Raw genomic sequence first — 24684 nt, 5'->3', positions numbered from 1 at the left:
ATTGTACTCCGATGGCTGTTCTACTTGTCACAGAAAAATAAAAATTAATCATTAACATACCTGCTGGTAGCATGTACTTTTTTCACTTTTCTTCCATTGACTCAAAGTATATGGCTCACTCCATTGTTGGGAAACATTACTTCACTCAGACATTAACTGCTCACAAATTGAAGATTTGTTCTCCATGTACACTTTGAACGTATTCCATACATGTATTCAAAACTGTAAAAGCTGGTGACTTTAGATACATATGGTGAATTCGTACTGATACAGGGTGTAAGCAATAATAGCTAACAATGTACCAGAGCAGTATAGGAGAAGTAATGATAAAACAATTTGAGCTAGGAAATTTGTGCTCACTCAGACCCGGCAAAACCTCAATTTATCTTACAAAAACCTCAAAAGCCACAGAGCATGCACACAACATGTGCCTGGAATATCCTCTGATTTTCGTCTGTGTCCAGGTTAGATGGCTATTTCATTAACATAGTTAATTTAAAATTCCTGTGAGCATAATGAAAGGAAAAAGTGTTTTGTAAACATTATGCAAAAACATATTATATTTGTGATTAGATGTAAACTTAACTCCTACTAGCACAACAGTTTCATAGTAAAGGAACCAGAAAACAAAACAATTTTATCATTAATTGTGTGCCATTATTTCATAATATTTTGTGCTAAGAGTTATACGAACATCAGTTTTGCATCTTTAAAGTGCAAGAGCAATGGGTTTTAATATTAAAGGCCGATTTTAGACAAAATCTCCTGTGGCAGCATACGCACTGTAGCTTAGTGTGTATGAAGGCCAATTTGAGACTGTTTCTTGTCTTGATGGACCACAAGTGTCTTATTTCAGTGTGTGTGTGTCTGACTTCCCATACACTATTATGATACATTGTAAACAGTTACTCTTTGCGTCCTGTATATTATTGCGTGTTACAAAGGTAGCTAATTTTAGACCATGGAAATGACAAAAAGTATAATCAGTATGTGCTGCGTGATTTGTCTTTATGCTGCATCTGTACATGCTATATCATTCCACATCCATCCACATCCACATCCCTACTCTGCAAGCCACCTGACAGTGTGTGGCGGAGGGTACCTTCAGTACCTCTGTCGGTTCTCCCTTCTATTCCAGTCTCGTATTGATCGTGGAGCGGAGGATTGTTGGTATACCTCTGTGTAGGCTGTAATCTCTCTGATTTTATCCTCATGGTCTCTTCACGAGATATATGTAGGAGATTCCAGATAATGCATTGCATAGGAGGGAACCAACCACCTGAGCTTCTCCAACATATAGCATCTGCAAAGGCCTAAAAGTGCAGTTAATGCTGAGGTACATGTTGCTGTGCCACATGTAGATAAATGGTACAACTGCTCCTACCAGTAGTTCTGATTTTGATAGACTGGAGGAATGTTAAAAATAAACCAAAGAGACAAATTGTGAATGTAAAAAGTGTGTGTTGTTGAGCAACCCATAACACAGTTTAATATGAAAAAGATAGTGACTTTGAACGCTATCTCCAAAAATCCAACAGCCTAGTCATATTATACAGTTACGGTTTAACTGGCAGTAAATTAAGACAAAAGTAAGACTGTGCCAAAGGCAGCAAAAGAGAACTGTTACTTTGTCAGCGTAACATCTTGGTGAAGAGCATTGGTCTTCTCCAAGATAAAGATTGATGTTCATGAAGGAAGAACTGAGGCCCAAAAATTGCCACAACTACCTATCTTTTCTCCAGAAATTGAAGACTGGGAGACTTCAGTGGTCATGTCATATAACTTGCATGCCCGACCATATTTTTAACTAACTGACAGATTTTCCAACTACTCGTTGAAGTAAGTTTTTAAAATGACTGGATAGAATACAGATAACACTGTTGCTGGAGGCAGGATGTCAGGTCTGAACATAAATTTGAAGGTCTATAAATTCCATGACATACAATACAAAAGTGAAAGAACTGTCTAATTCTCAGCAAAGACCGATGTGTGTTGTAGCATTGGGATGACATCATGCCAGTACATGGTAGTAAATGATGCATCAGAAAATTGGCTTAGTTACATTTTCCTTTGAACAGAAGATTGGAATCATTTAAAATTATGATGATATTCATAAGAACAAAGGTGTGTAAATGTCAACTGATTTGATTGAGGAGGATAAAGAACTAAATTTGGAACCAGAAGGTGCTGAGAATTCTGCATGCATTCATTTTATATACACTCCTGGAAATTGAAATAAGAACACCGTGAATTCATTGTCCCAGGAAGGGGAAACTTTATTGACACATTCCTGGGGTCAGATACATCACATGATCACACTGACAGAACCACAGGCACATAGACACAGGCAACAGAGCATGCACAATGTCGGCACTAGTACAGTGTATATCCACCTTTCGCAGCAATGCAGGCTGCTATTCTCCCATGGAGACGATCGTAGAGTTGCTGGATGTAGTCCTGTGGAACGGCTTGCCATGCCATTTCCACCTGGCGCCTCAGTTGGACCAGCGTTCGTGCTGGACGTGCAGACCGCGTGAGACGACGCTTCATCCAGTCCCAAACATGCTCAATGGTTGACAGATCCGGAGATCTTGCTGGCCAGGGTAGTTGACTTACACCTTCTAGAGCACGTTGGGTGGCACGGGATACATGCGGACGTGCATTGTCCTGTTGGAACAGCAAGTTCCCTTGCCGGTCTAGGAATGGTAGAACGATGGGTTCGATGACGGTTTGGATGTACCGTGCACTATTCAGTGTCCCCTCGACGATCACCAGTGGTGTATGGCCAGTGTAGGAGATCGCTCCCTACACCATGATGCCGGGTGTTGGCCCAGTGTGCCTCGGTCGTATGCAGTCCTGATTGTGGCGCTCACCTGCACGGCGCCAAACACGCATACGACCATCATTGGCACCAAGGCAGAAGCGACTCTCATCGCTGAAGATGACACGTCTCCATTCGTCCCTCCATTCACGCCTGTCGCGACACCACTGGAGGCAGACTGCACGATGTTGGGGCGTGAGCGGAAGACGGCCTAATGGTGTGCGGGACCGTAGCCCAGCTTCATGGAGATGGTTGCGAATGGTCCTCGCCGATACCCCAGGAGCAACAGTGTCCCTAATTTGCTGGGAAGTGGCGGTGCGGTCCCCTACGGCACTGCGTAGGATCCTACGGTCTTGGCGTGCATCCGTGCGTCGCTGCGGTCCGGTCCCAGGTCGACGGGCACGTGCACCTTCCGCCAACCACTGGCGACAACATCGATGTACTGTGGAGACCTCATGCCCCACGTGTTGAGCAATTCGGCGGTACGTACACCCGGCCTCCCGCATGCCCACTATACGCCCTCGCTCAAAGTCCGTCAACTGCACATACGGTTCACGTCCGCGCTGTCGCGGCATGCTACCAGTGTTAAAGACTGTGATGGAGCTCCGTATGCCACGGCAAACTGGCTGACACTGACGGCGGCGGTGCACAAATGCTGCGCAGCTAGCGCCATTCGACGGCCAACACCACGGTTCCTGGTGTGTCAGCTGTGCTGTGCGTGTGATCATTGCTTGTACAGCCCTCTCGCAGTGTCTGGAGCAAGTATGGTGGGTCTGACACACCGGTGTCAATGTGTTCTTTTTTCCATTTCCAGGAGTGTATATACTGCATGTGGAGTAAAAGTATGTCATCTGCTTATTGAGGAAGGTGAATGATGCATTACAGTTAATTAAACATCGATTACCTGGTTGAAATTTTCCAGTAATGTTGTGTTATTGCACTTTTCTTATCTTTAGTTATTTGCAGGCCGTCAGGAGTAGAATCTGAGCAGTTGTAGCTATATGTATAACAATACTTGCTGTGACTCTTCTTGATATCAATTCTTTTGTGTACTACATGTCTGTCATGGGTGCCTAAAATTCACATTTATTACAAGTGTAAATTCTTTTAGTGTACATAAGTTGACATAGACCCTGCCCTAAAAAGAATACATACTGCTCTCTTGTATTTTCAGACAGGGACTAGGCGTGCTGCTTTAGGGAAACATTGAATATACAGGATGTTACAAAAAGATGCGGCCAAACTTTCAGGAAACATTCCTCACACACAAAGAAAGAAAAGATGTTATGTGGAGATGTGTCCGGAAACGCTTAATTTCCATGTTAGAGCTCATTTTGGTTTCGTCAGAATGTACTGTACGTCCTCGATTCACCGCCAGTTGGCCCAATCGAAGGAAGGTAATGTTGACTTCGGTGCTTGTGTTGACATGCGACTCATTGCTGTACAGTACTAGCATCAAGCACATCAGTACGTAGCATCAAAAGGTTAGTGTTCATCACGAACGTGGTTTTGCCGTCAGTGCAATGTTTACAAATGCGGAGTTGGCAGATGCCCATTTGATGTATGGATTAGCACGGGGCAATAGCCGTGGCACGGTACGTTTGTAGTGAGACAGATTTCCTGAATGAAGGTGTCCTGACAGGAAGACGTTTGAAGCAATTGATTGGTGTCTTAGGGAGCACGTAACATTCCAGCCTATGACTCGCGTCTGGGGAAGACCTAGAACGACGAGGACACCTGCAGTGGACGAGGCAATTCGTCGTGCAGTTGACAATAACCCACGTCACTGTATGGAGAGTGCTACGGGAGAACCAGTTGTTTCTGTACCATGTACACCGTGTGCAGACACTATCAGCAGCTGATTGGCCTCCACGGATACACTTCTGCGAATGGTTCATCCAACAATGTGTCAGTCCTCATTTCAGTGGAAATGTTCTCTTTACGGATGAGGCTTCATTCCAACGTGATCAAATTGTAAATTTTTCACAATTAACATGAGTGGGCTGACGAGAATCCGCACGCAATTGTGCAATCACGTCATCAACAGAGATTTTCTGTGAACGTTTGGGCAGGCCCCATGTTCTTCCACCTACGCTCGATAGAGCATGTTATCGTGATTTCATACGGGATACTCTACCTGTGCTGCTAGAACATGTGCCTTTACAAGTACGACACAACATGTGGTTCATGCACGATGAAGCTCCTGCACATTTCAGTTAAAGTGTTTGTACGCTTCTCAACAACAGATTCGGTGACTGATGGATTGGTAGAGGCGGACCAATTCCATGGCCTCCACACTCTCCTGACCTCAACCCTCTTGACTTTCATTTATGGGGACATTTGAAAGCTCTTGTCTGCGCAACCCCGGAACCAAATGTAGAGACTCTTCGTGCTCGTATTGTGGACGGCTGTGATACAATACGCCATTCTCCAGGGCTGCATCAATGCATCAGGGATTCCATGCGACGGAGGGTGGGTGCATGTATCCTCACTAAAGGAGGAAATTTTGAACATTTCCTGTAACAAAATGTTTGAAATCACGCTGGTACGTTCTGTTGCTGTGTGTTTCCATTCCATGATTAATGTGATTTGAAGAGAAGTAATAAAATGAGCTCTAACATGGAAAGTAAGCATTTCCGGACACATGTCCACATAACATATTTTCTTTCTTTGTGTGTGAGGAATGTTTCCTGAAAGTTTGGCCGTACCTTTTTGTAACACCCTGTATTTTGTTTTTAATTATATAGTTCAGGATCAACTTACACAAATATTATAACCAGCGTTGACTTACGATCAAGGAAGTGTGACCATACCTTCCCCAGGCCTTGAATTGAATTGACTTAGTTGCTTAAACATAGTCCTACACTTTCATTTGTACTGCACATTTAGGTGCTTCTTGACATATTTCTTGTTATCTAATAATATCCAAATGTGAAAGGAGCAATAAAGCCTAAGGACTGACGAGGAGTTTGTAGCACAGCATGTAGTCCCTTAGACAGAAGGGCACACAATACAGTCTTATTATATTAATTTTCACTCATTATTCATCATGGTCTGCTAGTATGTTAACAATGAGTTTTTTCAGACTGAGCTGCGTCTACGAAAATCTTACGAATTTGGGAGCACACACATTGGAAAATTTACTATTTGAATCAATTTGTAACAGTAGAAATATGTTTCCAACTCATTATTTTCCCAGTTTAACATCGCTATCAGCAGACATGATGAAGTCAGAAGAGCTGGCCTGGGTAGTGCTGCAGAGCAGTGCAGAAACCTGCCGTGGAAGTCACATGTAGCACATGGGCAGCTGTAAGCCGAATAGGCCAGTGCTTACACTGAGTTCAACTGTTGTTCACATTGCCTTGCACATCATGCTGAGTGTTGTTTGGTGATCAGCTGACAGCCTCCCATGCCAGCTGCATGCTGAGTTCTCTAGGATGGTTCAGACTTTTCATTTCCTGTAGACTGTTTTATGGCAAGTTTTCATTTCCTCACACATGGTATTTTCCCCAGTCATTGTTGAGCCCATTTGAGCCTGTTAAATGTTCACACCTATTGTGTAATGCAGTAGTGTTGCCACTCCGGTACAAATACTAAAATGGTGACGGAATGTTCTTATGTATTTGATGCACCTATTTTTTGTTTCCCTTTTCCCCAGGGTTAATTTTGGGCCACCATGGACCCAGCATGTGTGCAATACTGGTAGGAATACAAAAGAAGCAGCAAAGAATGACATCACTAATGAACCAGAATGTAGAGTTGCTTCAAGAGCTTGCTCCACCAGCAGCAAACTACACCAATGGTACAGGTTTTTTTCTGTACCCACAAAGCCCATGGTGTTGTTTGTTGGTTTTGGTCTTCACCACAAGTGCCCTGGGCAGTAATATGTGGCCTTTATTGCCGATTTTCAAGGTCTATTGCTTAAGTGTAGTTTTGTGTGTCCCAGATGTGCTGTCTCTTATACAGATTTGCTGATTTGGGTTGTGATTGTCTACTTAGTGCATGATTCTGAAATTCAGACTAGGGCATTAACTTTGCCCAAAGTTTCTTTAGACAACATCACCCAGATAATGGACTCATTTTGGATGATGATGGTGGCGAGGATGTCATTTCTGATAATTGGTGGGAGTGCAGTTAGGTGTGTGTGGTAAATGCGACCCCTGGTGCCCTGCAGATGTCCTGGCCTGCAATTATTAGTGACATCAAATGTCTCATGTGGACTTGTGGGGCTTGTGCACAGAACCAGACTGCATCAGCTACTGTGCCACTTTGTTTCTTGTCCAAACCAGAGCACCCTTCGGACAGGGGGCACGTCACTTGCGTGTGTTTGGTTTTGGACAGTAGTGTGATTGTTGATGATCATTGCATTGTCCAATTTCCTGCACATAGCCGAGCTGTCCTACACAATTTAGATTGCCACTGTTCAGGCATTATTGATTATTTTTGCCATTGAGAGTTTCCACAGGACCCTGGTATCCAATAATTGTAGGAAATTTGTGTTGCAGGAGTTTGAGGTCTTTTGTGTCTGCAGTGGGATTCAGTATCTCACTACCACACCATTTCACCTGACATCTAACTCAGACATGGAGTGCTCTGTGCGTACATTTAAGTTCCCCATGAAGCAGTTGGTGTATTTCTTTTTCCACAACAATGCATTGTCAAGCTTTCTGGCTACATACCGGGTGACATCAGACAACAGATGCAATCTGGCAGAATGTTTGCATGGGCACACGCCATGGGGCTCCTGTAATTGTTGCACCCAGAGTATCATGCTGTGTTTTTTTCTTAGGGCTGCTGTTTGGCTCCAGTTCTTCAGCCAGTGGCTGCTGGGTATTGTGCTGGGGCACAAAAATTGGCAGTTGTTTGTGATGGATGCCAGTTGGGACAGCAGACCTGTCATGCAATCAGTTGTGCCTGCACCCTGTCATGACTTCACCACCAGTCTTCTGGTCGTCTAGGTGACAAGATTGGTCATGAGATTGTTTGATGTGTGGACTCCCACTGGCAGCAGTGTGCTTTCCCATTGTCCCCCCTCCACACCATCTGCTGTTCTCCCATTGCCTACAGCCTTGGGCCTAGTGAAGTATGCACCTGCATCTGCTAATGTGGAGCCCATGGATTTTGATCCACTCCTCCTCCTCCTCCTCCTCCCCCGCTCCCCCCCTCTGCTTCCACCTGTGCCTCCACCTCACTTATCTTTCCTCCACTGCTGCTGGTGGACCCCTGTTGGCTCGTCAACTCCATGCCTTTCTGCTGTAATCAGTGTTGTTTGCATTGCCTGTTTTATGAACTCAGTCCGATGCTGGGTTCTCTCGTTCTGCACTAGACATAGTGGTCAAAGCCTGGCTATTGTCAGTCTTACTTGCCTTTCTTGGGAGGAGGGTTTAGTATTCCCACTAGTGGATGTTGTGATAGAGGCAGATGCCCTTGCCTGGATAACACTTCGTACTAGCGTGTAAGCCACCATGGAGGACACATGCAGTGGAGGGTATGGGCAGGTCCATAGATGGAGATGTTAATTTGTGGACAGCTGTAAGCCAAGTGGGGCAGTACTTACACTGAGTTCATCTACCGTGGACCTTGCCTTTCACATGATGTTGAATGTTGTTCCTTAGTGCTAAGCCAACGGGCGCCGATGCCAGATGCATGCTGAGTTATCCCCATGCTTGTCTCTGTAATGATTTATTTCTGTTTTCTGTAAATTGACTCACATGATGATTTTTTTGTTTCCTCTCATGGGGTTCTTTTCCCCGGTAATTATCAAGGCATTGTTTGCCCATGTAGTGCCCACACCAATAGTGTATTGTAGCAGTGTTGTAACGCCAGTGAAGCTACTAAGCCCAATTTGAATGTTTTAAGAAATCTATGTTGAACTTTTGTGATGAGTTGCTCAACAGTGAATTTAGATTCCTCATTAAGAATTGAAATATCCCAGTTGGGATCCATGGATTTTCAACATTTATAAAGGAAATACTTTTGATTAGCATCCAAGAAATACATGGGTTTGTGTTATAATCTGTATCAAAAATTGGTTGTTTCAATACTTCACCTAATATTTAGCAATACCTGTTTTCATAATGTATGAATAAAGAAATGATTCTAGCTCACAGCTAAGTACAGTAAATTCTTATTGTGCCGATAGCATAACCAACTAAAATTTGTCTATGGAATATAATTGAAAAGAATGATGGCATTAGCAGGACTTTTTGAGTGGCTGATATTAAGTTACATAATGTGTGTATCTTGTTTGTAGATGTTACTTACTGCTAAACACTTTGCAAGACCATCACAATATGTTCTTGTGGGACCATAATTATATGGGTAGCTTTGTCTCTACAATAATTTGAAATTTGTTTTCAATCATTCATTAGTGTTAAAAAATCTTGATTTCCCATGTATAATGATGGCAATACACAACATTTTAAATAAAACCAACAGCGAGATTCCATGTTTTTTCTTTGACTAAGGATACAGTACCAAAAACTAGGGTTCTAAACACAACAGTGTATTTTAATTTTCGTATTAATGCTCTTCAATTTGTGCAGGGTTTGGAATTTGATGACTGTCTTCATGAATGTGACCCATTGGATATGACAGATGAGGAGGTAAGCCATACTTCTTTAATGTAAAGATGTTATCTTACTTTAATTCTGACTTCAAGCTGCCATATAGTTATTTACTTAGTAAATAAAATTACATTTGAGTGGAAAAATGTGGATGATGTATTGGCTACTATCTAAGATGGTTTGAAACCATGGAAATTTGAAATAGTCTTTTTGTTGCATCTGCAGACTCAGCTGATAGAGAACCAAAAAATCAATGTGTGCTGTGAAATGACATTTATTTATGACTGTAAATAAATAACTATATAAACATTCTTTGAATATCAGTCAGAATTTTAATTTATGTTTGCCATCCCATCGAGTTTATCAAGGTAATTCGAGATGTTGACTGAGAATGTATATTCATGTGGCAGGATTCAGAAGTGGCTGTTTTTAAGCATGATAATGAGATCCAAAGTAATATGTTTACTGAATTGGGAGACTATTTGTGGGGCTGCTTCAGATGTACACATAAATCCACGTGTTTGATAATGTTTTAAAATGTGTGAAAATGCTATAACTTCTAAGAAATCTGTTTTGATAAATGATGAGGTCAGCTTCTATTCTTTGTTGCCCTCCCCATATATTACAGCTGAGGGGGACTTGTATATTTTTACAGTCCAGCTATATATTAATTAGAAGGAACATTAAAAGTATTGTGTTATGTATGACATGCTATGAAAATAAAGCTCTTGGACATGTACAGTGCAGAGTACTGACCTTGATTTAAAAACAAAGATCATAATTCAATCTCTTAAGTAGTAGACAGATAAGGAAATGGGAGTAAATAATACATCAGGTAGTAATGTAATTGAAAGGGGGAAGAGAAATAGGGAGCAAAAACCACTCTGAGTGCACTGTAGGAAAAAAAAAGTATTTAAAAATATAGGAAAATTGATCCTGCTTCCACAAGGAGAAACCTTGACTGAATGAAACATGCTTTTCAGATACATTTTTGTTGTTTCCTGTGCTGGTTAGTTTTATTTCATTACAGAAAAATTGAAGAGACACTACACCCTATGCAGTTACATTTTTGCTACTTTTTAAATGGAAGTAACAGTTCAACAGCAGAAAATTGTTATTGAAAGATGATACTGACGTGCTGTTGTTCAAGGAACTTCCACTTGATTTCAGACACTTTATACTCACAATAGTTCAGTTAGTTGTAATAATTGTTAATCCAAATATAAACTAAGGAGTTACTTCAGCTATATTTGCCTCCTGGTACAACCATCAGTGATGATTGAGGCAAGGATGTCTCCAAACACAATATCAGTACATCTCACTGATGGTGATGGAGTATTTTGTTTGCATTACTGCAAGTTCCAGCCAGGAGAAAACTCCTTCTTCCACTGCATTGATGATCAGGAGCAGTAGTCACTTAGTGCCAACACTTTAAGGTAAAGCTAACTTGTTCTCTGCGTTGTGTGTGCTATGAGGGTGTAATTATGGGCTTGTCAAGTAAAGAAAACATCCTGTATTTCTGATCACACATTTTGTATGTGTTACAAATATTTTTTGATCTTTCTAATGATAATTGCTGACAGTTTTGCTTATATTCTGTGTATTCTTAAATTTGCTAACAGCAGATATTTCTACACAGAAATCTCTATGTGGAACATCTTAGATTTTGCAAAGGACTTAAAAAAATTAAAGCCTCTAGGAACCGGTTCTCAGCCTTGCAGTATCCTAAACTTCTTTGCATTTTATGTGACGTAGTGCCAGAAATATCCTATCACATATTTCTCATGGTAGAACCTGAAATTCTGTTATTAAATTTGACTTGTTTAGCCATGGATGTTAATGTTTTCCTTGATAAGCAGCCTATTAGTTCTTACAATCTCAATAATTTTAGTGAATTTTTGTTCTCAATTTAATTTCTTCAAGAACAACATGGCAGCTGCGAAAACTGAACTCCCATAGGGAACTAAAGTATTATTATTAGTATTGGTGTTGTTAAGAGAGAGAGAGAGAGAGAGAGAGAGAGTGCATGCCAATTACAGCTATTACATAGTCAGTGACTTTTACTTACCTTAAAATTGTATCTCATATTTTTTGTGAAGATTAATGGTCACCATCTATTTTTCTCACAAAGTCAGTTCACACTTTTATAAACAGCCAAGAGCAGCAGCATGTTGACCCAATATGGAACATCAACTCTGTCTTGCTGAACTGCAAATGCTGGATGGTGAATTCGCTGTTATGAGAGACTAATGTTCTTACCAAAATTTTCAAGGGTCGTAAGATGAAGGGGCGAGTAGTGGTAGTTGAATTTATCAATTGCTGGAATGAAATTAATAGTGGATGCCCTTAACAAATGTCATAAGAACATTTCTACTCACTGTGGGAAACAGATAAAGGGTGTTGCACAAACTTTTCAAACCACCGTATTTGATTGCTCCAGAAGATATAACAGCAGCTCAGCAAGAGCAATAACATTAGAAGGCAGTCATATTGCTCTTCCTCTTTATCCTTGCATCTTGTTTTCAATTTAGACATCTAGTTGTTGTTTATTCGTGAGCAGAATATTTGACTGTTGAAGCAGCTTACGTAAAAACGTTTCTGAACAAATACACTACTGGCCGTTAAAATTGCTACACCAAGAAGAAATGCAGATGATAAATGGGTATTCATTGGACAAATATATTATACTAGAACTGTCGTGTGATTATATTTTCTCGCAATTTGGGTGCATGGGTCCTGAGAAATCAGTACCCAGAACAACCACCTCTGGCCGTAATAACGGCCTTGATATGCCTGGGCATTGAGTCAAACAGAGCTTGGATGGCGTGTGCAGGTACAGCTGCCCATGCAGCTTCAACATGATACCACAGTAGTGACTGGCATATTCTGATAAGCCAGTTGTTTGGCCACCATTGACCAAACGTTTTCAATTGGTGAGAGACTGGGAGAATGTGCTGGCCAGGGCAGCAGTCTAACATTCTTTGTATGCAGAAAGGCCCATACAGGACCTGCAACATGCGGTCGTGCATTATCCTGCTGAAATGTAGGGTTTCGCAGGGATCGAATGAAGGGTAGAGCCACGGGTCATACCACATCTGAAATGTAACATCCACTGTTCAAAGTGGCGTCAGTGCGAACAAGAGGTGACCGAGACATGTAACCAATGGCACCCCATACCATCATGCTGTGTGATACACCAGTATGGCGATGACGAATATACGCTTCCAATGTGTGTTCACCGTGATGTTGCCAAACACGAATGTGACCATCATGATGCTGTAAACCTGGATTCATTAGAAAAATGATGTTTTGCCATTCATGCACCCAGGTTCGTTGTTGAGTACACCATCGCAGGCACTCCTGTCTGTGATGCAGCGTCAAGGGTAACCACAGTCAAGGTCTCCGAGCTGATAGTCCATGCTGCTGCAAACGTCATCGAACTGTTCGTGCAGATGGTTTTTGTCTTGCAATTGTGCCCATCTGTTGACTCAGTGATCGAGACGTGGCTGCATGATCCATTACAGCCATGCGGATAAGATGCCCGTCATCTAGACTGCTAGTGATATGAGGCCATTGGGATCCACCACAGCGTTCCACATTACCCTCCTGAACCCACCGGTTCCATGTTCTGCTAACAGTCTCTGGATCTCGACCAACGAGAGCAGCAATGTCACGATATGATAAATCGTATTCGCAATAGGCTACAATCCAACCTTTATCAAAGTTGGAAATGTGGTGGTAGGCATTGCTCCTCCTTACACGAGGCATCACAACAATGTTTCACCAGGCAACGCCTGTTAACTGCTGTTTGTGTATGTGAAATCGGTTGGAAACTTTCCTCATGTCTCCATGTTGTAGGTGTCGCCACCCACGCCAGCCTTGTGTGAATGCTCTGAAAAGCTAATCATTTGCATATCACATCATCATCTTCCTGTTAGTTTAATTTCGTTTCTGTAGCACATCATCTTCGTGCTGTAGCAATTTTAATGGCCAGTAGTGCATTTATCATATTATTTATGCCAGTGCAGGGTGTTAGTTTGTCCCTATCCATGGTGTCCCTTCCAAACTTCCAAAATTTTAGAAGCTCAAGAAGAACTTCAGTAGATATGATAATGAAATGGTGTGATATGTAGGAGTATCTCAAAGAAGCTTTTTAATAATCATCAATACACCTCTACATGTTAACAATTGTTAACATGAAGAACATGAACTTTGTTTTCATTTCTTGCCATGTTCTTCGTAACATGTCATGTGTCACTGTTTTAATCACATCAGTATCACATCTTAACATACAATATCATCCTTTTTGGTCACATACATGCGGTCCTTCTCTAATCTAAGCAGGATAATTTTAAGGGAATGTTGGTGGCCAGGCAATGGGTTATCTGTACTCAGTCCAGCAACTGGGGAACTTCATATCCCTGAACTTCCAAACAAATAATGACCACCGTTACAGAGCTCCATCTTGTTGAAAGTCGATGTTGGTTTGCAAGTTTCATATATAAACTGCTCAAACATATCCAGATATGCTGACCCATTCACTATGTTTTTTGCCAAGCAGAACAATTCAGAAAACATGTTGTCAGGCATCATCAGATCCTCAGTGTAGGGCTGTTGCAAACATGTTCAATAGTAGTGTGCAGAAGTTCCAAGCCCCGTATCTGAACATCATGTTGATTAACCATTCCTGATACATCGAAGATTTCCTCATCTGAGAATAAACATATTTCTAGAAAGCTGCCATTCATGTCAATATGCTTCAGCATATCCATAGAAAATTATTGTCAGCATGGTTTGTCACTTGGTTACAGAATTTGCACTTTATAGTAATACATATGGTGATGTATGTGTACTACATGATGCAGTGTTGATCAGGGAACATCAAAATGCCTGTCGAATTTCTCTTTCCTGAGAAGTGCTTGTGTGATGTCCTCTGTTGCCTCTTCCAAAACACTATGATGTGCACCACCAGAATTTTCAGAACAGTTCCAGTTGCTAGAAACTTATGATCACAGTTCTTAACTGTTTCAACACCAGGTGAATCACATCCATACAACGTAGGATAATTTCTCTGTACAATAACTGGATATTTTACTTCTACAAACTACACTACAGCTTGTGCTCGCTATAGGCATCATTTTCATTTCATGCAGTCGTGCTGGACTCCAAAGATAATAGTTGGCATGTGATGTGGAAAATTCTCTGAGATGCTTTAGCATATAGAGCAGTTTCATCCTCATATGTACTGTCATTTTTTTCCTTTCCTTTAGCCTTTAAAATCTGGAAGATTCACTCTTGCAGAAATGATCAACTTCACATGCAACCTTCACAATGTGCCACAGACATTAAGCTAACAACAAAATAAAAATTAAAAAACACCAAAGCACAAAATCTACTACCATAAGAAGAGTATGTGTAGGGTAAGAGGAGGTTATCTAATTTAAGTGAACAGTATTACTGTACTTTCAATGGCAGATTTTGCCTACTTGACTTTGCCATTCTGTTCCATCAATGGGTGGGGTGAACAGAGGTGGCTCATAGTTGAAATTAGTGTGAGTGCTACTTCATAAAATCTTTAGCCTTTATTCTAAAATTGTGTAAAAGGAAACAATCATGTATACAAAGAAAATTTGTTCAGAAACTAGATAAAATCATAAAAGAATAAATTCATACAATTTTTACTTCTTAAATGTAAATTGCTACAGTTAAAGCTTGTTCTGTTGATTTTAAAGTGAAAGCCACTCTTCTTGTTTTAAATTGCTCAAACAGATAACATTTTTTGTTGTTTTCTGGGTGACAATGTATGAGTGGAACTCCCCATCACATCCCCCCTCAGATTTAATGGTAACAGAGCCTGTTAATAACTGAACATGTATCAAGCATGAAAACAGGAAGGAAAAAAAGCAAAACAGAAACAGTGAACAGTTCAAGCTCAAGAAGCAATAAGGAGCAGTGTAAAACAGCCAGGGCATTGTGGTTCAGTGATCATGGTGTTGGACTGCAAAGTTGACAAGCCATGTTCAAAGCTCTTTGTGCCAATTTCTCTCTCTCTCTCTCTCTCTCTCTCTCTCTCTCTCTCTCTCTCTCTCTCTCTTTGTGTGTGTGTGTGTGTGTGTGTGTGTGTGTGTGTGTGTGTGTGTATGTGTGTGTAGGTTTCCCTTGTGTGGAAATGGAAACTTAACTTCATTGAAAGCACTGCCAACACATTTACCCTTTCTGCATTCATAATGCATCTTAGAAAAGTTTTCATCCTTTCCATTGTTAAAAGCAGCATTCTGCCTCTTATTTAGTCATTGGAACTGCAACAGTCTAGGTAATTACATGATATAAGAGGCCGTCAAATGAAAATGAGACACATGGAAGAAACCTAAGTAAACCATTTATTATTTTAAAAGTAACTATCGTAACTCCTAATACATTTATCCCACTGTGAGGCAAGACACTCAGTGCCTTCATGGTAAAATGTTTGCAGTTGCTTCTGGAACCATAATTGTGCCCAGGCGTGCACCTCTTCATCCGAAGAAGATTGCTTGCCACAGGTGTCATTCTTCAGGGTTTCAAGAATAAGGAAATCACCTTGGGAGGGATTGCAAGTGTGGAGGATGTGTAAGTGAGACCTGTTGAAACTTCTGCAGTGTGCTCAAAACAACAATATGTGGCCAGGCCCGCATGTTATTGAGGTTTTTTCAGCTACACTGCTGAAGTTTCACTGGAAAGTCCATACTAATTCTTCATAGAGTCCTAATTTCTCCCCTTGCACTTTCCGTATTTATGAGTATAATCATTGTTCTGCAGGCCACAAAAATCTTCTTTCTGTGAAGGCATTGACCATCTTGCTTCACAGTAGGAAAAATGTATTAACATTTATGGTAACAACGTTTGAAATAATGAACAGCTTACTTCCTTTTTCTGTCTGTCTCATTTCTATTTGACTGCCCCTTACAGATTGCATGAGCAATATCATAGATATCAGACATGTAGTAGATTACTTTTAGTTCAGTTTCAGGCTTTTCTTTGTCAATAATGGTATGTGCTTCACTGGTCAGTACTATCTTCTCTGTAGGATGTCCATTCTTAAAACTAGTGAAGCATTTTCTTTGAATAATTTAGTATTAAAATATCTACAATTATATCAACACACATACAGTCCCACACTCCCTTAGCTTCTCCAGTGAGTGTCTTTGAAGGATTCTAGCAGGATTTTGGGGCTTTTTAGAGCAGTCCCGAAATTTTTTTTGTACTCATTAACTTTAAATTTGCTAATGTCTTGTGATTATGTTAATTTGTAAATTATGTCAACATGAGACATGGTATGATGACATTGTTATCATTTAGGTGTTCTAAAATTCGTGTTGCTGCTGCTGTGGCTTTATCTGCATTTGATGTTGGCCAATTTCAGTAAAGCAGCTTTTTAAGGGTTGTAAATTTTCATGCATTCTGTTTACGCTTGAGTATAGAAAATTATGTCTTACGATTAGATTAGATTAGATTAGATTAGTTTAGATCAGTTTTTGTTCCATAGAACCAAAAAATGAGATGATTCTCATGGATGTGGAACATGTAAGAAAGTTGTTGTTGCGGTCTTCAGTCCAGAGACTAGTTTGAAGCAGCTCTCCATGCTACTGTATCCTGTGCAAGCTTCTTCATCTCCCAGTACCTACTGCAACCTACAGCCTTCTGAATCTGCTGAGTGTATTCATATCTTGGTCTCCCTCTACGATTTTTACCCTCCACAGTGCCCTCCAATACGAAATTAGTGATCCCGTGATGCCTCAGAACATGTCCTACCAACCAATACCTTCTTCTAATCAAGTTGTGCCACAAACTCCTCTTCTCCCCAATCCTATTCAATATCTCCTCATTAGTTATGTGATCTACCCATCTAATCTTCAGCATTCTTCTGTAGCACCACATTTCGAAAGCTTCTGTTCTCTTCTTGTCCAAACTATTTATCATCCATGTTTCACTTCCATACATGGCTAAACTCCATACAATCACTTTCCAAAACGACTTTCTGACAATTAAATCTATACTCAATGTTAACAAATTTCTATTCTTCAGAAACGCTTTCCTTGCCATTGCCAGTCTACATTTTATATCCTCTCTACTTCGACCATCATCAGTTACTTTGCTCCCCAAATAGCAGAACTCCTTTAGTACTTTAAGTGTCTCATTTCCTCATCTAATTCCCGCATCATCAACCGACTTAATTTGACTACATTACATTATCCTCGTTTTGCTTTTGTTGATGTTCATCTTATATTCTCCTTTCAAGACACTGTCCATTCCATTCAACTGCTCTTCCAGGTCCTTTGCGGTCTGTGACAGAATCGGTGAACCTCAGAGTTTTTAGTTCTTCTCCATGGATTTTAATTCCTACTCCGAATTTTTATTTTGTTTCTTTTAGTGCTTGCTCAATATACAGAGTGAATAACATCGCAGAGAAGCCACAACCCTGTCTCACTCCCTTCCCAGGCAGTGCTTCTCTTTCATGCCCCTTGACACTTATAACTGCCGTCTGGTTTGTGTACAAATAGTAAATAGCTTTTCAGTCCCTGTATTTTACCCCTGCTACCTTCAGAATTTGGAAGAGAGTATTCCAGTCAACGTTGTTAAAAACTTTCTCTAAGTCCACAAATGCTAGAAACATACGTTTGCCTTTCCTTAATCTATCTTCTAAGATAAGTTGTGGGGTCAGTATTGCCTCACGTGTTCCAATATTTCTACGAAATCCAAACTGATCTTCTCTGAGGTCGGCTTCTACCAGCTTTTCCATTCGTCTGTAAAGAATTTGGGTTAGTATTTTGCAGCTGTGACGTATTTAACTTATAGTTCGGTAATTTTCACATCTGTCAACACCTGCTTTCTTTGGCATTGGAATTACTATATTCTTCTTGAAGTCTGAGGGTATTTCGCCAGTCTCGTACATCTTGCTCCCCAGATGGTAGAGTTTTGTCAGGGCTGGCTCTCCCAAGGCTATCAATAGCTGTAATGGAATGTTGTCTACTCTTGAGGTTTTGCTGTGACTTAGGTCTTTCAGTGCTCTCTCAAACTCTTCATGCAGTATCATATCTCCCATTTCATCTTCATCTACATCCTCTTCCATTTCTATAATATTGTCCTCAAGTGCATTGCCCTTGTATAGACCCTCTATATACTCGTTCCACCTTTGTGCTTTCCCTTCTTTGCTTACGACTGGGTTTCCATCTGTGCTCTTGATATTCATACAAATGGTTCTCTTTTCTCCCAAGGTCTCATCAATTTTCGTGTAGGCAGTATCTATCTTACCCCTATATGCCTCTACATCCTTACACTTGTCCTCTAGCCATCCCTGCTTAGCCATTTTTCACTTCCTGTCGATCTCATTTTTGAGACGTTTGTATTCCTTTTTGCCTGCTTCATTTACTGCATTATTATATTATCATCTTTCATCAATTAAATTCAGTACATCTTCTGTTAACCAAGGTGGTACAGACAAGCAGTCGTGTGAATTACTCTTGAACACATTATCTGAAAACTGTCTTGAGCAGCTAAATCAACAGCCAACGCGTTATGGAAATAGTTTAGATCTGGTAGCCACAAACAGACCAGACCTCATCGACTGTGTCAATGTTGAGACAGGGATTAGTGATCATGATGTTGTCATTACGACTATGGTTGTGAAAGTTAAAAAGTCTGTCAAGAAGGCTAGGAGAGTATTCTTACTAGAAAGAGCAGATAAGCAGTGGTTAGCACCCCACTTAATAAATAAATCGACTTCATTTACGTCTGGTACAATGGACGTGGAAGAATTGTGGTCAGATTTTAAACACATTGTAAATCACGCATTGGACAAGTATGTGCCGAAAAAGTGGGTTATGGAGAGAAAAGACCCAGCGTGGCTTAACATCGCAATTTGGAGAATGCTCAGGAAGCAAAGACAGTTGCACTCGCGGTACAAGAAAGATCGGGAGAATGAGGACAGGCAATAGTTTGTAGAGATTAGTACTGCTGTAAAAAGAGCGATGCGTGAAGCATACACTCAATACCACCGTCATACCTTAGCAAAAGATCTTGCAGAAAACTCAAGGAAATTCTGTTCTTACGTAAAATCTGTAAGCGGGTTGAAGGCTTCCATCCAGTCATACACTGATCAGTCTGGCCTGGCAATGGAAGACTGCAAAACGAAACCTGAAATTTTAAATTTAGCATTTGAGAATTCTTTCACGCAGGAGGATAGTACAAACATACCGCCGTTTGAGTCTCGTACAGATTCCCATATGGAGGACATAGTGATAGACATCACTGGGGTTGTGAAGCAGCTGAATGGGGTAAAAATAAATAAATCGCTGGGGCTTGATAGGATTCCAATTCGGTTTTACAGAGAGTACTGTACTGCATTGGCTCCTTACTTAGCTTGCATTTATCGTGAATGTCTTGCCCAACGTAAAGTCCCGAGGGACTGGAAACAAGCGCAGGTGACACCTGTATATAAGAAGGGTAGAAGGACTGATCCTCAAAATTACAGACCAATATCCTAACATTGGTTTGTTGCAGGATTCTCGAACATATCTCAGTTCGAATATAATGAATTTCCTTGAGACAGAGAAGTTGCTGTCCATGCATCAGCACAGCTTTAGAAAGCATCGCTCCTGCAAAACGCAACTTGCCCTTTTTTCACATGATATCTTGTAAACCATGGATGAAGGGTATCAGAGGGATGCCATATTCCTTGACTTCGAGAAAGCGATAGACTCGATGCCCCACTGCAGACTCGTAAGTTAGGTATGAGCATATGGGATTGGTTCCTAAATATGTGAGTGGCCTGAAGACTTCGTAAGTAATAGAACCCAGTACGTTTTCCTCGACGGTGAGTGTTCATCAGAGGTGAGGGTACCATCTCGAGTGCCCCAGGGAAGTGTGGTAGGTCTGCTGTTGTTTTCTATCTACATAAATGATCCTTCGCATAGGGTGGATAGCAATGTGCATCTGTTTGCTGATGATGCTGTGGTGTACGGGAAGGTGTCATCGTTGAGTGACTGTAGGAGGATACAAGATGACTTGGGCAGGATTTGTGATAGGTGTAAAGAGTGGCAGCTAATTCTAAATATAGATAAATGTAAATTGACGCAGATGAATAGGAAAAAGAATCCCGTAATGTTTGAATACTCCATTAGTAGTGTAGCGCTTGACACAATCATGTCGATTAAGTATTTGGGCATAACATTGCAGAGCAATATGAAGTGGGGCAAGCATGTAAAGGCAGTTGTGGGGAAGGCAGATAGTCGTCTTCGGTTCATTGGTAGAATTTTGGGAAGATGTGGTTCATCTGTAAAGGAGACTGCTTATAAAACACTAATACGACCTACTGTCGAGTATTGCTCGAGTGTTTGGGATCCCTATCAGGTCGGATTGAGGGAAGACATAGAAGCAATTCAGAGGCGGGCTGCTAGATTTGTTACTGGTAGGTTTGATCATCACGCGAGTGTTACAGAAATGCTTCAGGAACTCGGGTGGGAGTCTCTAGAGCAAAGGAGGCGTTCTTTTCGTGAATCGCTACTGAGGAAATTTAGAGAACCAGCATTTGAGGCTGACTACAGTACAATTTTACTGCTGCCAACTTATATTTTGTGGAAAGACCACAAAGATAAGAGAGATTAGGGCTCGTACAGAGGCATATAGGCAGTCATTTTTGCCTCATTCTGTTTGGGAGTGGAACAGGGAGAGAAGATGATAGTTGTGGTACGAGGTACCCTCCGCCACGCACCGTATGGTGGATTGCGGAGTATGTATGTAGATGTAGATTTCTACTAGCCCTCGTCTTTTTACCTACTTGATCCTCTGCTGCCTTCACTACTTCATCCCTCAAAGCTACCCATTCTTCTACACTGTTTCTTTCCCCCATTCCTGTCAATCGTTCCCTTACGCTCTCCTTGAAACTCTGTAAACTTTGTGGTTTAGTCGGTTCATCCAGGTCCCATCTCCTTAAATTCCCACCTTTTTGCAGTTTCTTCAGTTGTAATCTACAGTCATAACCTATAGATTGCGGTCAGAGTCCACATCTGCCCCTGGAAATGTCGTACAATTTAAAACCTGGTTCCTAAATCTCTACCTTACAATTATATAATCTGTCTGAAACATTCCAGTATCTCCAGGCCTCTTCCATCTATTCAACCTTCTTTCATGATTCTTGAACAAAGTGTTAGCTATGAGTAAGTTATGCTCCGTGCAAAATTCTACCAGGTGGCTTCCTCTTTCATTTCTTACCCCCAATCCATGTTCACCTGCTACATTTCCTTCTCTTCCTTTTCCTACTATCATATTCCAGTCACCCATGACTATTAAATTTTTGTCTCCCTTCACTATCCGAATAATTTCTTTTATCTCATCATTCCTTTCATCAATCTCTTCGTCATCTGCAGAGCTAGTTGGCATTTAAACTTCTACTACTGTGGTAGGCATGGCCTTCATATCTATCTTGGCCACAATAATGTGTTCACTATGCTGTTTGTAGTAGCATACCCGCACTCCAATTTTTTTATTCATTATTAAACCTACTCCATCATTACCCATATTTGATTTTGTATTTATAACCATGTTTTCACGTGATCAGACATCTTGTTCCTCCTGCCACCGAACTTCACTAATTCCCACTATATCTGACTTTAACCTATCCATTTCCATTTTTAAATTTTCTAACCTACCTGCCCGAGGTAGGGATTTGTCATTCCACACTCCGATCCGTAGAATGCCAGTTTTCTTTCTCCTGATAATGACATCCTCTTGAGTAGTCCCCGCCCGGAGATCTGAACGGGGAACTATAATTACCTCTGAAATATTTTACCCAAGAGGATGCCATCATCATTTAGCCATACAGTAAAGGTGCATGCCCTCGGGAAAAATTATGGCTGTAGTTTCCCCTTACTTTCAGCCGATCGCAGTACCAGCACAACAAAGCTGTTTTGGTTAGTGTTACACGGCCAGATCAGTCAATCATCCAGACTGCTGCCCCTGCAACTAGTGAAAAGGCTGCTGGACCCTCATCAGGAACCACACGTTTGTCTGGCCTCCCAACAGATACCCCTTCGTTATGGTTGCACCTACAGTACAGCTATCCGTATCACTGAGGCCTGCAAGCCTCCCCACCAACAGCAAGGTCCACAGTTCATTTGGGGGGGGGGGGGGGTCAGAAAGTATAACATAAAAAACATAAATCATTTAAATATAATGCTCTCTACCTTGATCATTTGTCAGGAGATCATCAAAATAGGCAAATACATTACAGTAAACTGGAACTGTTAATATTTACAGAATTATTACACTGTAGGACTGAAGGATTGTTATGTACTTTCAATAAATTTATCATACACAAAATACCTAATCTTGACTTTTGTGACCATGTGCTGTCAAAACTGAAATTCAACAGACATTTTTACTAAAGCTGGTCTAGCAGTCTCTGTTAAGATATTCATCTGTAGAGTAGAAAGAGTTGCCTCTCAAAAAATCTTTCAAGCTCTGTTTAAACTGTGCTTCATCTGCAACCAAGTTTTTAATGGTTGCTGACAATTTATTGAAAATGTGTGTTCCTGAATATTAGACCCCTTTTTTACCAAGGTAAGTGATTTTAGGTCTTCATGTAGCTTGTTCTTAGTTCTAGTGTTGATAGTATCTGTTGAGCTGTTGGTTGGAAATAGAGATATATTATGTGCAACAAATTTCATTAAGGAATAAATATACTGAAACGCAGTGGTTAGAATACAAAGTTTCTTGAGCAGGTTTGTATATGATGATCTTGAATTTACATCGAAAATGATTCTTAAAAGTAAGCAAAGTATGCATTTTTTTAATATTTATATCTCCTATGTCTGACATCATTCTCATTGCAAAGACAGACTCTCTTTAGGCACTTAAGCAATTCTGTGGTATGCCCTTCCCAACAGAGTTTATTATAGAGTTGTAACCTCAGAAATTTAATAATGTCAACCTCTCCAATCTGCATATTTTCATATGTTAAAGACGTGCTGCACGGAAATCTCGCACAGGTTCTGAACTGCATATAGTGGGTCTTATCAAAGTTTAAAGACAGTTAATTAGCTTTAAACCATTTATTAATGTCAGTGATAATTTGCTTAGCAACTATTTCTAAATCTGTACTTGACTTGCTACTTATTTCAATGTTTGTATCATCTGCAAACAAAACAAACTTGGCATGTGTAAATGTAACAGATGAGAGATCATTAATGTACACAAGAAAAAGCAATGGACCCAAGGTGGAACCCTAAGGAACACCACATGTGATTAATTAAGAGTCAGATGAAAACTGGCTGCTTACTGCAGAGGTATTTTACAATGACACTCTTTGTTTCCTGTTAGTTAAATAGGACTCGCACCGTTTTGCAGCACTGGCAGTGACACTATATTAGTCTAATTTACTTAAGAGAATGCTGTAGTTCACATGGGCAAAGGTTTTTGAAAAGTCACACAAAAGGCCAGGAGCCTCTAATTTATTGTCTAATGAATAAAGAACATTCTCACTGTAAGTGTAAATAGCTTTTTCTGTGTTGAAATTATTAAGAAACCCAGACTGTGACTTGGACAATATATTAGTTGCAGTCAGATGCCTAAGGAGACACTTGAACACAACCTTTTGAAATATTTTTGAGAAAGTTGTCAAAAGTTAAGTTTGGATGGTATCCTTTTATGCCCCTTCTTGTAAAGAGGCTTAACTTTGGCATATTTTCGCCAGTCTGGAAATTTTCTGCTGAAAAGAGATTGATTTCACAGATAACTTAAAGATAGAACTCAACTCACATGAGCACTCTTTGATTAACTTTGCTGATATGTTATCATATCCACTAGAGTACTTACGTTTTAAGTATTTTATGATGGATGCTACATCTTTGGGGGTCTTGAGTGTCATTTCCATTTTACTGACGTTATTTTTAAAGACTGGTCTCAGATACTCCATTGCACTGCTCACCAAACCTGATAACTACCAAGCTGTCAGTAACAGAAATGAAGTATCTTCACTATATTTTATACAGTTTTCATTTTGTTGCCCAATATAATTATGATTTTTTATAGTAAAACTGCTTCAATTTCTGGATTACTTGCTTCAATATTTTACGGTAACTACTAGTCATTTATTCCGTTCAGAAATTTCCATTACTGTTTATGATTCATATTTTGAAGTTCCACCTTGCAGAAGATGGGTGTGGAATGCTTACATTCACTTGCTTTTTGAGAAATATCACTCATTGTAGTGGCATTGAGCAGAATGTTGGAACAGGGAGAACATAAAATATTTTTATATTTTGT

At 40.5% G+C, this 24684-nt stretch overlaps 1 protein-coding gene across 4 annotated transcripts in view; it reads left to right on the top strand.

The window, feature by feature from the left end:
• LOC124719619 (zinc finger protein 708-like) overlaps nucleotides 1-24684 on the top strand; it is a 203818-nt gene that overhangs the window by 92600 nt on the left and 86534 nt on the right. For all 4 annotated transcript variants that reach the window (XM_047244830.1, XM_047244829.1, XM_047244831.1 and 1 more), the window contains one exon: nucleotides 9367-9426. In XM_047244830.1, coding sequence (XP_047100786.1) covers nucleotides 9367-9426 — 60 coding nt within the window. The remainder of the gene's footprint in view (nucleotides 1-9366; nucleotides 9427-24684) is intronic.

Source organism: Schistocerca piceifrons, chromosome 11 (genome assembly GCF_021461385.2).
Source record: "Schistocerca piceifrons isolate TAMUIC-IGC-003096 chromosome 11, iqSchPice1.1, whole genome shotgun sequence".
NCBI classification, from domain to species: domain Eukaryota; kingdom Metazoa; phylum Arthropoda; class Insecta; order Orthoptera; family Acrididae; genus Schistocerca; species Schistocerca piceifrons.
Note: the sequence above shows the minus strand (reverse complement) of the source record. Positions and strands in the feature narration are given on the sequence as shown.